At 47.0% G+C, this 13,477-nt stretch overlaps 2 protein-coding genes across 20 annotated transcripts in view; one reads left to right on the top strand and one right to left on the bottom strand.

The window, feature by feature from the left end:
- The window catches only part of LOC114595218 (zinc finger protein 75D-like), a 437,997-nt gene that overhangs the window by 264,347 nt on the left and 160,173 nt on the right, over positions 1-13,477 (top strand). For 3 of the 19 annotated variants that reach the window (XM_077927857.1, XM_077927856.1, XM_077927879.1), the window contains exon 3: positions 11,058-11,139. The exons of 12 other annotated variants lie outside the window; for them this stretch is intronic. In XM_077927857.1, the coding sequence (XP_077783983.1) occupies positions 11,058-11,139 (82 nt within the window). Of the gene's footprint in view, positions 1-9,719; positions 9,808-10,360; positions 10,854-11,057; positions 11,140-11,390; positions 11,474-11,589; positions 11,717-12,283; positions 13,468-13,477 lie in introns of those variants that run through there. 4 more of the 19 variants (XM_077927892.1, XM_077927881.1, XM_077927870.1 and 1 more) reach the window with 4 other exon arrangements.
- LOC114595020 (uncharacterized) lies at positions 1,416-7,953 on the bottom strand. The gene is made up of 2 exons (XM_077927949.1): positions 7,793-7,953; positions 1,416-4,006 (listed from the first exon to the last, which is right to left on the bottom strand). Exon 2 carries the CDS (start codon positions 2,985-2,987, stop codon positions 1,503-1,505), a length of 1,485 nt encoding a protein of 494 aa, XP_077784075.1. The 5' UTR covers positions 2,988-4,006; positions 7,793-7,953; the 3' UTR covers positions 1,416-1,502.

Raw genomic sequence — 13,477 nt, 5'->3', positions numbered from 1 at the left:
GTTTGTTTCCTTTTTCTTAAAACCGTTAATACAGTTGCGACTTGACTTCGAGGAGCAACTCATAGCACGCGGTGGGGTAGCCTTTTTTGAGGTTTTTGAAGACTTTGGTGATTTTTGAAGCTTTTCCAAAACTTTTCCGAAACCGTGCTTCGCAAGACGAAAAAATCGCAAGACGAGAAAACTCGCAGAACGAATTAATTTCGTCTTGCAAGGCACCACTGTATCAAATTCCTACTATTTATTAATTTCAAGGTTTAGGGGTTCCCCTATAACACCATGTAATGAAGGCCTCCAGCGAGCCTTCCTGGGAAGAACATTCCCCAAATTGGGAGCCGCTGCAGAAAAGGATTGCTCTCATGGAGGAGGCAGACAAAGAAGGGTCTATGACAGGGGTGTCCAAACTTTGTTCAAAGAGGGCCAGAATTGATGAAGTGAACATGCGTGATGGCCAACCAAAATCATTGACCTTCTTTTTAGCATTGAAGTTGTTGAGCTTTTGGGGGGGATTTTACCCCAGGAAATAAACTGCCACAGCAGCTGGATTAAACAGACCGGTGGGCCAGATTAGGCCCCCGGGATGGACTTTGGACAAGCCTGGTCTTGGATGACGATGGTAGGGTCCGGGTTGGTTCATACAAGTGTGAATGCTTTGAAGTGGACCAAGCAGCCTCTTGCGAGTAAGAAGGCTCCTAGGGAGCTTTCTCAGTTGCTGGTGTATCCACTCCACTCGTAGTAAAAGTATAAAGAGGGAACCGAAAGAATGAGCACACTAACTCCAATACTGGGATGAAGAAAATGGGAAATATTTGCTCTTGTTCTTGTGTGTGAGAGAGCAACTGTTGCAAGGATAAGGATCAAGCAGACGCAGCAATGGAGAATAAGAAGGTGAAGTTTATTGCCAGGCAATAAGGACCCAGTTGGAATCTCTTCCAAAGAACTGGGACCCCGATTGACAGAAACACAGGGGTCTTTATACCTGAGCAAATCACAGCAAATCATAGATCATAAGACAATCATGAAGGACTCATACTTGGTCAGCAAAAATATCAGCCAATCAGCAAGCAGTTGTCACGCTCCTAGCTACTGGTATAGCACTGGTCAAGCACTGGGTTCCAGTTCCGCTTTCCAATGCTCCCAGTGACGCTCAGTCTAACCTTTCCCCTAGTTATGACAGGACAGGGAGTTTGGACATTTTGTGGTTTTGCTCTTCCTGTTCTGTGGATTTATTTAGCCTGTATCTGAGGGGAATTTTGTACCAGAATCTCTGATTCATGTCTTTGTCCGGGGTGCACAGATGTTTCTAGGGGAAAGGTCGGTTCCTAACTTGCTGTTTCAAGCAGTTTGCAGCACAGCTTCCCTTTTGATTCAAGTGGATTTATAAGGTACTGTAATCCTTGATTTGTGTAAGCATATATTGAATATATATTGATTATTGATAACTGGTTATATGGATAATATAGGGGTAGCCCTTCCTTCCTTGCCTCATTCCCCCCTTTTCAAGCTCAGAGAGAAGATTCATCTGACTCCTGAGCTTGAACACCACTCAGGACATCAGAGTAAACCGTTGCTTCCTGCAATGGGGCCTGTTCCTGCACTGGGACCTGTTCCCCAGGCATTGGGACGTGTTCCCTATGCATTCGCTCATAACCATCGTCTTCCTCTGGCTCATCTGGCACTGGGGGCAAAGCTCTGTATATTGCCATAATATGAGGGTCAGTGAGATGCTTAACATTGCGGGCTATCATTCCCCTAAGCAAAGACAGACAACAAGGGATTACAGAAAGAAACAACAGAAAAACAACTCCTCCTATGGCTAAGGCGGTCAGAATGCCATGCACCCACCCCTCTCCTGGTATCCACGACCATACCTTTTCCCAGGGATTCTGGGTGGGTGTGTTGTCAGCTACCAGAGACTGCAGTTTTTGCAATTGGTCCTCAATTGTCTTGTTGAGGTCGTGGAATTTAACCTGGCACCGACCTTTTGGGACAATTTTACAAAAACCGCCTGCTCGTGCAAGGAGGTAGTCCAAAACCAATCTATGGGTCATTGTCAGTTGGTTCAAATCCTCAACCTCTGACTGCAAGGAGCGCAAGACATGGGTGGTGGCATTGATAGTTTTCTCCAGCCTGCATGTAAGAGCAAACAGTGCCTTTCTATTTTGCTCAGCAACTACTCCTGGGTAAATCCCCATTGAGAGGAATCCTATAAATCCACCCCCAACGCTCCCTACAGAATTTGCCAGATAAATTTCATCTTCACAGTGGTCGCCCAGGGCCGCCCTTTTCCGTCTGCTTGCAAGATGAGGTACCTTGTGATTGACCTCCACTGCAACCGGAAAGGTAAATGCCCCCACTCCAACACACTGGAAATTCCCTGGGTGGAAATTTGTTGCCAATCCATCATATAGAAACCAGAGGTTAGGATCTTTAATCATCCAACCAGAACAAATGGACCCTTGTCCGGTGAAATTAACCGAATATTGAGGAAAGTATGGGTACAGATCTGAAGAGGTAGTATTGCCCTGGTAGGAGGCATTGTGGGAACCCCAAAGCCAAAATTTATCCGAGCATTGGGTATAATTTCCCAGCCATCCTTTGTCCATGTGGTACTTAACTTGGGGCCAATACTTCCATTTGGAATTCCATACTCCAGTGGCATGACAGCAAAAACATAGACCTTTTGTGGTTCTGGTGTATCTGAGATATCTGTAGGGGATGTCATTCATTTCAATAGGTGGGGCTGCAAAGAGACCACTCTGATTGTAAAGTAGGCCTGCCAGCACAACATCAGGATCCTTGATTAATCCTGGTATAAGGGACATGTCTGCTACCTTCCTTGGGTGTTCATAATATAGGGTAGCATTTTCCCCATATATCTGGAACATGTGTTCAGCATGGTTTATAAAAACATTACCTACTACCATTGGGCCTCTCTGGAGCCACAAGCACATCAAAATCAACAGAAGCTTCATTTTCATTTTCCCCATGTATACCTTCAAGGTTGAATCTTATTAGTTCTGGCTCTAGGTCAATGTTAATACGATGATCCTTCTTATATACACAAAATACAATGATTAGGACCAGAAGGAGTGAAATTGCAACAATTATATAAGGTAGCAGGTACCAGAACATACCCTTTAGTGAGATATAGCCTCCCGCTCGGCCGCACCCAGTGGACTTATTAGTGGTCCCCAGGTTCTGGTCGAACTGGTGAGGTCAACTCACACTGTATACACTCTGCAACTGCTACCTTGAAGGGACCTGTGGGTGGTGGAGGAAAAACAGCTACAGTGACCAGTATGGCACCGGGAAATGCTCCTTGGGGAGGTGGGCAGGAGAAGCAACGTATGGCTCTCCTAGGTTCCCCTGGCATGTACTTTCCCTTGTATGTGAACTATTGTCGTGGACCTGCTTGTGCCCAATCTGGTATGTAGAACTCCTAAAGAAAGAAAGGAATGTAACAACCGTATGTAGTTACCCAATCCACCCACCTGTCATGAATGTCCCCCCTTTTGTTCACCCTTGTTATTGTTATTTGTACTAAGGGTTTATGAGCAAAGTCTGGCTGGAATCTGGGATTGACTGAAATTTTAACTGGTAGGGGTCCTCCCATACGCTGGTGCAGCTCCTCAATCTTCCGGTGTGCGTAGACTCACTGGCTTCCGGGGTGCAGTGAGAGCAGACCTGTAGTCCCGTTGCCCGTGCTCCTGCCCGCTTCCGGTGGGGCTAGGTGCAGGGGTTCCTGGTGAGCTTCAACTTCAGAGGGTTAGATGGGTTCAGCTCACAGTTCCAATGACCCTCAGACCGCTTCAGACGAGAATGATGAATCCACGGGGTTACTTCCGCAACTTTCACCGCAGTTGGTGTGGCCAGCAGAACCGTGTAGGGACCTTTCCACCGAGCCGTCAGCGGTTCGTCTTTCCAGTCTCGAACCCAAACTCGGTCTCCTGGCCGAAAAGGATGTACCGGTTCGGATAGGCAGATGGGAATGCGTTGGAGACACCACCTGTTTAAATCAAGAAAAATACGAGAAAGAGCCTGGATTTGTTCTGCAGTTATTTGCCCCCCCACTTGAGTCAAGTCTGCTGTTCTCCCCCTTGCTATTGGAGGTGGTCTCCCATACAAAAGTTCAAACGGAGAAAGTTTCAGTCTCTTTGTTGGTGAACATCTGATTCTAAACAAAGCAATAGGCAACATGTCTACCCATTTACAATGAGTTTCCTGGCACAATTTTGCTAACTGCGCTTTAAGAGTCCGATTCATCCTTTCTGTTTTCCCTGAGCTTTGAGGTCTATAGGCCGCATGTAGCTTCCATTGTATTTGCAAGGCTTTGCATACACCATCCACTATTGATGCAATGAAAGCTGGACCATTGTCACTGCCTATACACCTTGGTAGACCAAACCTTGGAATGATTTCCGTTAAGAGGCGTTTTATTACCTCCTGGGCTTTTTCTGTCCTAGTAGGATAGACCTCAGGCCAACCTGTAAGAGAACACGTGAAGACCAAGAGAGCCTTGTACCCCTTTGCCTTTGGCATTTCTGTAAAATCCACTATTAAATTTTCCATTGGCATTAGGCCTGTTTGCTGTATTCCTGGTGGAGGAACTGGGCCTTGCTTTGGGTTGTTTTTTGCGCACAGAAGGCATGCACGTGATACTGCTTCTGCCAGCTGGGAAATCCTTGTTATGTAGAATTGCCTATTCAGGCTTTCCCGCAATGCTGTGGCCCCATAGTGAGTGGACTCATGATATTGCTTCACTATGATCCTGCCCAGGGCTTCTGGGACAAATATCTGCTGGTCTGGAAGGATAAACCATCCATCCTGTGGTGGCATTCTGTATCCCCCTTCCTGTTGGGCCCATTCCTGTTCTGCCTCCGTGTAGATGGGCTTTATTTGCTCTAAATCAACTGCTGTAGGAAGAAGAGATGCTGTTATAGAGGCAGGTGGTGGTGGCAGTAAAGCTGCCCGTTTTGCAGCCAGATCTGCCAATTGATTTCCCTTTGCTGCTTTTGTGGTTCCCTTGCTGTGGCCTCGGCAATGTATGACCGCAACCTTTCTCGGAGCCCACACAGCTTCCAAAAGCGTTTCCAATTCCGGGCCATATTTCAGTGCTTTCCCTTCTGCCCCTATGAGCCCCCTCTCTTTCCACAAAGCTCCGTGGGCATGTAATGTTAAAAAAGCAAACTTTGAGTCTGTGTAGATGTTCACGCTACATCCAGCTGCTTAACCGAGATCATGGGCTCTTGGGAGCCTAAAGAAAGAGTTGAGCCCGGTCTGTCCTATGCATTCTCATTCTCATATTCCTCCAATTGCGCTAATCCAACAAAATCTCTGCTACTTCCTCTGTTCCTCACATATCTTCCAGCTTGCATCCTTCCTCTCTGCGATCCCCATCCACGTCCACGCTCCCTCTGTTCCCTGAATTCACCTTCTCCCTCTGTTTCCCTCGCTTCAGGGCACTCCTGTTTCCAATGACCTTCCTTTCTGCAAATTGCACACTGATTCCTTCCCAATGGCAATCCCCTTCCTCTTCCTCTTCCTCGTGCCCTACTGGAACCTCTCCCTTGGGCACCTGTGTCAAATGCTGAGCCTTGGCTGATGGCTGCAGCCAAAAACACTGCCTTTTGTTTCATTTCCCGAACTCTGTCCTTCTTAACCTCATTTTCTCTGTTCAAATAAACCCTTTGAGCGATTGCTAGGAGCTGATCCATCTGCAATGTTTCAAAAGCGTCTAACTTTTGCAATTTCCTCTTAATGTCCGTAGCACTTTGAGCCACAAATGCCGCATTCACCATTTGCTTACTTTCTGGGGCTTCTGGATCAAGGGGGGTGTAAATTCTATAAGCCTCCATTAAGCGTTCCAAATAATTAGAAGGAGATTCATCTTGGAATTGAAGAACCTCAGCCACCTTAGAAATATTTGTAGGCTTTCTGGCAGCACCCTTTATAGCCTTTATAACTTCCTGCCGATAATTGTCCAAGGCGTCCTTGTCCCTTTCTGGGTCCCACCCTGGATCTGTGAGTGGATACCTTGCACGGACCCAAGCATCTGGATTGTTTTCTGAGTTTGGCACCTGAGCTTTAAGATTGTTGTCTGCAGTTGCATCTATCCTTCTCCTTTCCTCAGAGGTGAAAAGAGTCATCAAAAGATGCCTGCAATCTTGCCATGTAGGCAGATGAGTTACCATAATGGAAGCAACTAAATCCAGCATGGCCTGAGGTTTTTCTGAAAAGGGTACCGTATGCGTTTTCCAATTCAATAAATCCGTGGTTGTAAAAGGGACATATTGAAGTGTAACTGCCCTAGAAGGCCAAGGACCCGTTGGTCTCCCATTTGCATCCACTGGCCGTGGCTCTTGGGGCCCCAAAACAGCCCTTAGGGGAAGCATTGGCGCTGGTGCCCCCTTGTTATTACGTAAGTAATAGCCTCCTTTTGAAAGCTTAGGTGAGGCTGGCCTTTGAGATGTACTAGGCAAATCACTTTCTCTCATTTTAAGGACCAACTTTTGTCCAGAATCTGTAATTGCATCCATCAATTTCCATAATTTTGAACTGTCATGGCTTTCTGGGGTTCTCAATGAATTAGTTTGTTCCCCCCATGCTCCAGACATTTGAAATGCGCTAGCACCTCCTTCCGCTCCCTCCATCTGTGTTTGCGAGGCTGACATGTCCTGGTTGTATTTTTCCTCGGGAGGGGAGGGTAACGTGCTTTGATCTAGAGCAGCTGTTTGTTTTGGCTGGGAAGGCAATTCTGGAAGGCTAGGCACATCCAGCGATGCTCGAGAGGGTGGGGCTGCCTGCGAAGCACCATTTGTGGCTTGCGGGGCTTTATTCATTGCTGGCTGAGATTGGCTGGGCATAGGGATCTGTCCTGCCATTGCATTTTGGTCTGGCCATGCTTGCCTTGAAGGCGGCTGTATTGCTTGATTCCTGCTGCTATAATTGTATGGTGGGGGAGGGATTCATTCCTCCTCTGAAGGACCAACATAAATTTTCCTGTCAGCTGCAGAAACTGTTAAGGGTTTTCTGGCTTCCTGCCTTACAGCGAAAATCTCGCAGCTGTCACTTCCTCTTTTCATCCAATCTGGATTTTTTTAACAAATAGCAGTCCACTTCGAAATGTAATAGTACTGCTCCTTAAACAAATCCGGATTCTTCATTATTGAGTCCATAACTGCTTGACATCTCTCAATCCTAAAGGAGCCATTTTGTGGCCAGGATTTGACCTGTTGGGGCCATATCTGTTGACAATATTTCTTTAAAACTTCCTTACTTGGTCTGACCTCCCCTGGTTCTTCTGGAAAAACCTTCTTAAAATTTTCTAACATGCATTCTAAGGGTGTACAGGCTTGAGCTGGTTTTGAGCATTTCCCCCCCATAGTTCTGCAGAACTTTCCCTCTTCACCAGACAAACACTTTCAGCTAGGCAGTTTCAAAAATAGAACAAGGGAAAACCACAGCACACTTCCTTTTTCAACTCAGATCTTACACATTCACCCGGCGTCCCGGGACTTTCACACAGACAAACACAGCCCTTTCTCCCCCCTTCGCCTGCGGCGAACAACTTGGCAGAAAATCACACACTTTCATACAGCGTTTTTCTCCCCTTTTTCTTCCCCCCCCCCCCACAGCTGTTTTTCCCCAACTTTTCCCTGCAGAACCTCTTCCCTTCCTTTGGTTGACCCAGCTTCTCCTCCCTCACCTTTTAGGTGATCCTTTCCCTTTAACGGGAGGTTACTGGTGGGTCACCCTGAGTGTTGATCAGCACTCATTTTTTTTCTCAACTCACCGTGAGTTCCTGTCGTGGCGCGCCTTTCCTGTTGGCTCCCCTTCAGATTCTCCTTGTTCGGTCCTTGCCTCCGTCTTGTTGGGATTCCGCGCCGAAGGCGATTGCCTTCCTCCCTCGGAAATGATGTCCGATAGGCGCCTGGAGAGAAGCCAAAAATCCTCCGGCGGTTCTCCCCCCAAGAACCGGAGGCCGGCTCTTTTTGGGTAAAAAACCCCTACTGGCCTGTGTGATCCGATCACGGCACCAAATGTTGCAAGGATAAGGATCAAGCAGACGCAGCAATGGAGAATAAGAAGGTGAAGTTTATTGCCAGGCAATAAGGACCCAGTTGGAATCTCTTCCAAAGAACTGGGACCCCGATTGACAGAAACACAGGGGTCTTTATACCTGAGCAAATCACAGCAAATCATAGATCATAAGACAATCATGAAGGACTCATACTTGGTCAGCAAAAATATCAGCCAATCAGCAAGCAGTTGTCACGCTCCTAGCTACTGGTATAGCACTGGTCAAGCACTGGGTTCCAGTTCCGCTTTCCAATGCTCCCAGTGACGCTCAGTCTAACCTTTCCCCTAGTTATGACAGGACAGGGAGTTTGGACATTTTGTGGTTTTGCTCTTCCTGTTCTGTGGATTTATTTAGCCTGTATCTGAGGGGAATTTTGTACCAGAATCTCTGATTCATGTCTTTGTCCGGGGTGCACAGATGTTTCTAGGGGAAAGGTCGGTTCCTAACTTGCTGTTTCAAGCAGTTTGCAGCACAGCTTCCCTTTTGATTCAAGTGGATTTATAAGGTACTGTAATCCTTGATTTGTGTAAGCATATATTGAATATATATTGATTATTGATAACTGGTTATATGGATAATATAGGGGTAGCCCTTCCTTCCTTGCCTCACAACCTCAGTGAAACTCAGAGTGAATAGGATTTCCACCCTAAGTCTTAGAAATGTTAAGAAAACTTTTGCCATAGGTTTTGGAGTTTTAAAGTCCACCCCCCCCCCCCACCCGCATGTTTAAAATTGGCTTTGGAAACTTTAATTCTAAATTCAGAAGCTGCTGCCTAACTTTAAATGCAAGCGTGCTTAATTTTCTGACGATGTCTTCCATGTTTCCAAAGGAGAGAAAATTCTTCTAAGAGGCCATGAAGTTGGGTCTGATCAGACTAAAATAGACGGGAAATTTCAAGAAAGAGGAAAAAAATAACATTGTGTTCATTGTTTGAGAGAGGCTGGAAAAATGCCATTTCCATGTGGTGGCAGTAGCAGCGGAGGGAACTTGCATAAATGATGGAGGGAGGAACCAGAGAGATGGCTCTGTCCCACAAGGCCACACAATGAGCCAAGGGAAGAACATGGTAGTTGGTATCAGAATCTTGAGAGGTGATGTGTCATTTGTCTACTTTTCATATGTTCTATGTTTTAAATAGAAGGCTGTATATTGTCTCCCTGCTTATTTAACTTATATGCAGAATTCATCATGCAAAAGGCTGGGCTGGATGAATCCCTAGCCGGAATTAAGATTGCTAGAAGAAATATCAACAACCTCAGATATGCCGATGACACAACCTTGATGGCAGAAAGTGAGGAGGAATTAAAGAACCTTTTAATGAGGGTGAAAGAGGAGAGCGCAAAATATGGTCTGAAGCTCAACATCAAAAAAACGAAGATCGTGGCCACTGGTCCCATCACCTCCTGGCAAATAGAAGGGGAAGAAATGGAGGCAGTGAGAGATTTTACGTAGCCAGGGGGGCAGATCTCCCCCTAAATCCATAAAAAAAATAGAAATCTGAGGTTCTGCCAAGCCAGAGAGGGCTGAGCTGGAGGGACTTGGCTTTGCAAGGGTTAAAGGGAAGTGAGCTGCATTCCTAGAGAGGACAGGAAGCAAGGGGGGGCCAGGTCCTCCAGAGCCAAGGCCCCTCCCTCCCCAGTCCTTTCCTGCTTTGTGTCTCTCCTGCAAGGGCTGCCTCGCTCTCCCCTCCTGGGATCTGGTGAGTCTCCTCTCTCTCTGGGATCTGGTGAGTCTCCTCTCTCTCTGGGATCTGGTGGGGGTCCCAGGGCTGCAGCAGGGGAGGGGGCCTGGGGGGCCTGATCTGCTCCTGCAGGGGGGACCCCAAGTCAGGGAGGAGAGGGTCCTGCCAGGGAGGGGCCAGGTCTGCCACGCTCTCCTTCCTGCAGATCAGAGGATCCCAAACTCAGTTGACCCTCCGCCCCCCCTTCAGAAAAGATCTCCCTTCTTTAAACGAAGGAGTCCCTGGGACTTTAACTCTGTGTGACATCGCTCAGCCTCATTGCACAACAGAGGAAACATCTGCAAATGGTTTTTGCAAAACCAGACGAGGAGGTGGACTAGCCCCCTCCCCAATTATCCCCACAGATTTAATATGCTGTAATATGCTGTAAAATGTAAAGTATTATAGAAATTTAAATAAATAAAATAGCTCATGGTTTGGGCTGTGGTGCAGTCCAGCCCTGGTTTCCTCCAAGACTCATCCATGCTTGCTCTGGGAACCTTTTTCTTCTCCTGATATTAGACAACTTTTGTAACTGAACAATTTATTTGCTTTGTAGGATTTGCTAGCGCCTCTCCTTAAGACAGACAGAACTTGGCAGAAGACCAAAGGGTTCCTTCCGATCTCCCAGAGGCTTCCTGAGAGCACAGATGGATGAGCAAGACTCAGCTGGCCCTGGAACAGAAAGAGGCCATGCCATCCAAACTGGGAGCAGTGGGGGATTCTGGGAAAACTCTGTGCAGAAGATCCTGGGTGAGGAGGACACCCTCCACTCAGAGGTGCAGAGCCAGCAGTGGAGGCAGTTCTGCTGCCAGGAGGCCAAAGGACCCCGAGAGGTTTGCAGCCGACTCTACCACCTTTGCCATCAGTGCCTGAAGCCAGAAAGGCACACGAAATCTGAGATGCTGGACCTGGTGATCTTGGAGCAGTTCCTGGCTGTCCTTCCCCCGGAGATGGAGAGCTGGGTGAGGGACTGTGGAGCGGAGACCAGTTCCCAGGCGGTGGCCCTGGCCGAAGGTTTCCTCCTGAGTCAGGCAGAGGAGAGAAAGCAGGTGAGAGAGACTTTCCTCTGGATACTCCCAAGGGGCTCCAAACAGGACGGAGAACATCCCATCATGCTCTTCTGATGGCTCATATTTTTTTCCTGGGAAGGCATCCATGGAATGAGATCTGTCACCCTTGAAGCAGTTGGCCCCGACATTCATTTTTTAATCCTTCTATCCATTCTCTCTTTTGAATCCTTGTCTCTTTTTCAGGGAAAGGATCTCTTTGCGGAAATGGGTCAGATTTCTTCTGAGGCAGAGAGGCCTCCGCTGGACACCAGAGAGAGGCAGCTGGGTAAGGAGGAAGGAGTTTTTTCTCCGTTTAGTGGGTTCTTTTCATCTTTTGTTGGGGGAGATAGTGGGACCAAGAGCCCAGAGGAGGGGAGATATATTTTTCACAACTAACATCTGAAATAAACTGAAACATCCAAATGCACTGAGCAGGTGAGAATTTCTCAAAGGCCCCTGTGTAGTTTGAGATGCACTGATTTACCTGTGAGACAAGAAGGCACTCTGGGCCTCCCCCTTACCTTTTTCCTCTTGCAGGTGACAGAATGATGCCCGCAAGACCTCTTCATCCATCTCTGAATGGGGACAGAATGGAAGCAGTGGCTGTGGAACCAGATCAGGTCAGGGGAAGCTGCCTTGTGGGGACAGAGGCCAAGGGGTGGAACAATGTCCTAGCTCAAGGGGTGGTGGTGAACAACAGTTGTCTCAGAGGAGGACATTTCCCTTTTTCCTTTAGGGTCCAGTGTGCTTTGAAGATGTTGCTGTTTGTTTCACGGATGAGGAATGGGAGTTGCTGGATCCTGACCAGAGAGCTCTGCATAAGGAGGTCATGGAGGAGAATCGTGGGATCGTGGCCTCTCTCGGTAAGGCTCCCAGTGGGATCATAATATCTGTTTCTAAATTCAAAACTCCATATGTGACTAACCTCATATATTTTCACAGAACTCAACAGGCCCCCTACAACACCGGATATCACAACCCAAAAAAATCTTTAATAGTAATTTACTGTTTTTTTCTGTAAATGTTCTTCCTCCAGTTGCAGCTTATTAAACAAGCAGCAGCCTGGTCTGAACTCCCCAGACCCTTTTGACTGTAAACTTCAGAGTCGTTAGGGAAGTTGACGTAGCTTCTGTCAGGTTTTCAGTTTTGGTTTTTCCTCCTGTCAGTCTTTGGTTGTCCAAAGAGAAGACTGACATTGGAAATGGAGGGATGCCATGATGGAGCCAAAGAAAATCCATTCGAGAGAAGAGCCAGGCTTATCAAATCACAGGTTCCCCTAAGGATGTTGGTTGATCCCCGTTAATTAATGCACCTAACCCTTCAGAAAACCATCCATCTAACCCACTTGTGTTATTCCTCTATTACCAGAGTTAACAAGTATTCTTCCTTAATTTCTCCCTGAGGCGCTGATCCATTTCTCTTCATTGCAGATAGTGATGAATTGGAAATCAAGGACAAGGGTGACCATGACAAAATCCTCACAATGGAGAAGCTGTATAAATATCTTGAAAGTGGGAAAAGTTCCTTTTCCACTTCCCATCAAAGAAATCCCATTGGGAAGAAACCCTATCAGTGCATGGAATGTGGAAAGAGCTTCACTGGTAGCTCCTCTCTCGCTTCCCATCACAGAATTCATACAGGGGAGAAACCCTATCAGTGTGGGGAATGTGGAAAGAGCTTCAGGAAGAGCGCCGATGTCACGTCGCATCAAAGAATTCATACTGGGGAGAAACCCTATCAGTGTGTGGAATGTGGAAAGAGCTTCAGTCAGAGCTCCAATCTCACTTCCCATCAAAGAATTCATACTGGGGAGAAACCTTATCAGTGTGTGGAATGTGGAAAGAGCTTCAGTCAGAGCTCCAATCTCACTTCCCATCAAAGAATTCATACAGGGGAGAAACCCTATCAGTGCATGGAATGTGGAAAGAGCTTCAGGAATAGCTCCAAACTCACTTCCCATCAAAGAATTCATACAGGGGAGAAACCCTATCAGTGTGTGGAATGTGGAAAAAGCTTCAGTCGGAGCGCCAGTCTCACTTCCCATCAAAGAATTCATACAGGGGAGAAACCCTATCAGTGCATGGAATGTGGAAAGAGCTTCAGGAATAGCTCCAAACTCACTTCCCATCAGAGAATTCATACAGGGGAGAAACCATATCAGTGCTTGGAATGTGGAAAGAGTTTTAGTTGGAGCTTCTCTCTCACTTCCCATCAAAGAATTCATACAGGCAAGAAACCCTATCAGTGTGGGGAATGTGGAAAGAGCTTCAATTGTAACTCCAATCTCACTTGCCATCAAAGAATTCATACGGGGGAGAAACCCTATCAGTGTGTGGAATGTGGAAAGAGCTTTAGTCAGAGCTCCCATCTCGCTTCCCATCAGAGAATTCATACAGGGGAGAAACCCTATCAGTGTGTGGAATGTGGAAAGAGCTTCAATACGAGCTGTGGTTTCACTAAGCACGAGAGAATTCATACCGGGGAGAAGCCCTATCAGTGTGTGGAATGTGGAAAAAGCTTCAGTAATAGCTCCTCTCTCACTTCCCATCAAAGAATTCATACAGGGGAGAAGCCCTATCAGTGTGTGGAATGTGGAAAAAGCTTCAGTCAGAGAGCCCATCTCA

Source organism: Podarcis muralis, chromosome 4, assembly GCF_964188315.1.
Source record: "Podarcis muralis chromosome 4, rPodMur119.hap1.1, whole genome shotgun sequence".
NCBI lineage: Eukaryota > Metazoa > Chordata > Lepidosauria > Squamata > Lacertidae > Podarcis > Podarcis muralis.
Note: the sequence above shows the minus strand (reverse complement) of the source record. Positions and strands in the feature narration are given on the sequence as shown.

Bases quoted from the DNA above. Each gene is read 5' to 3' on its own strand.
- LOC114595020 (XM_077927949.1), bottom strand. From the start codon at position 2,987: ATGGGGAAAATGAAAATGAAGCTTCTGTTGATTTTGATGTGCTTGTGG.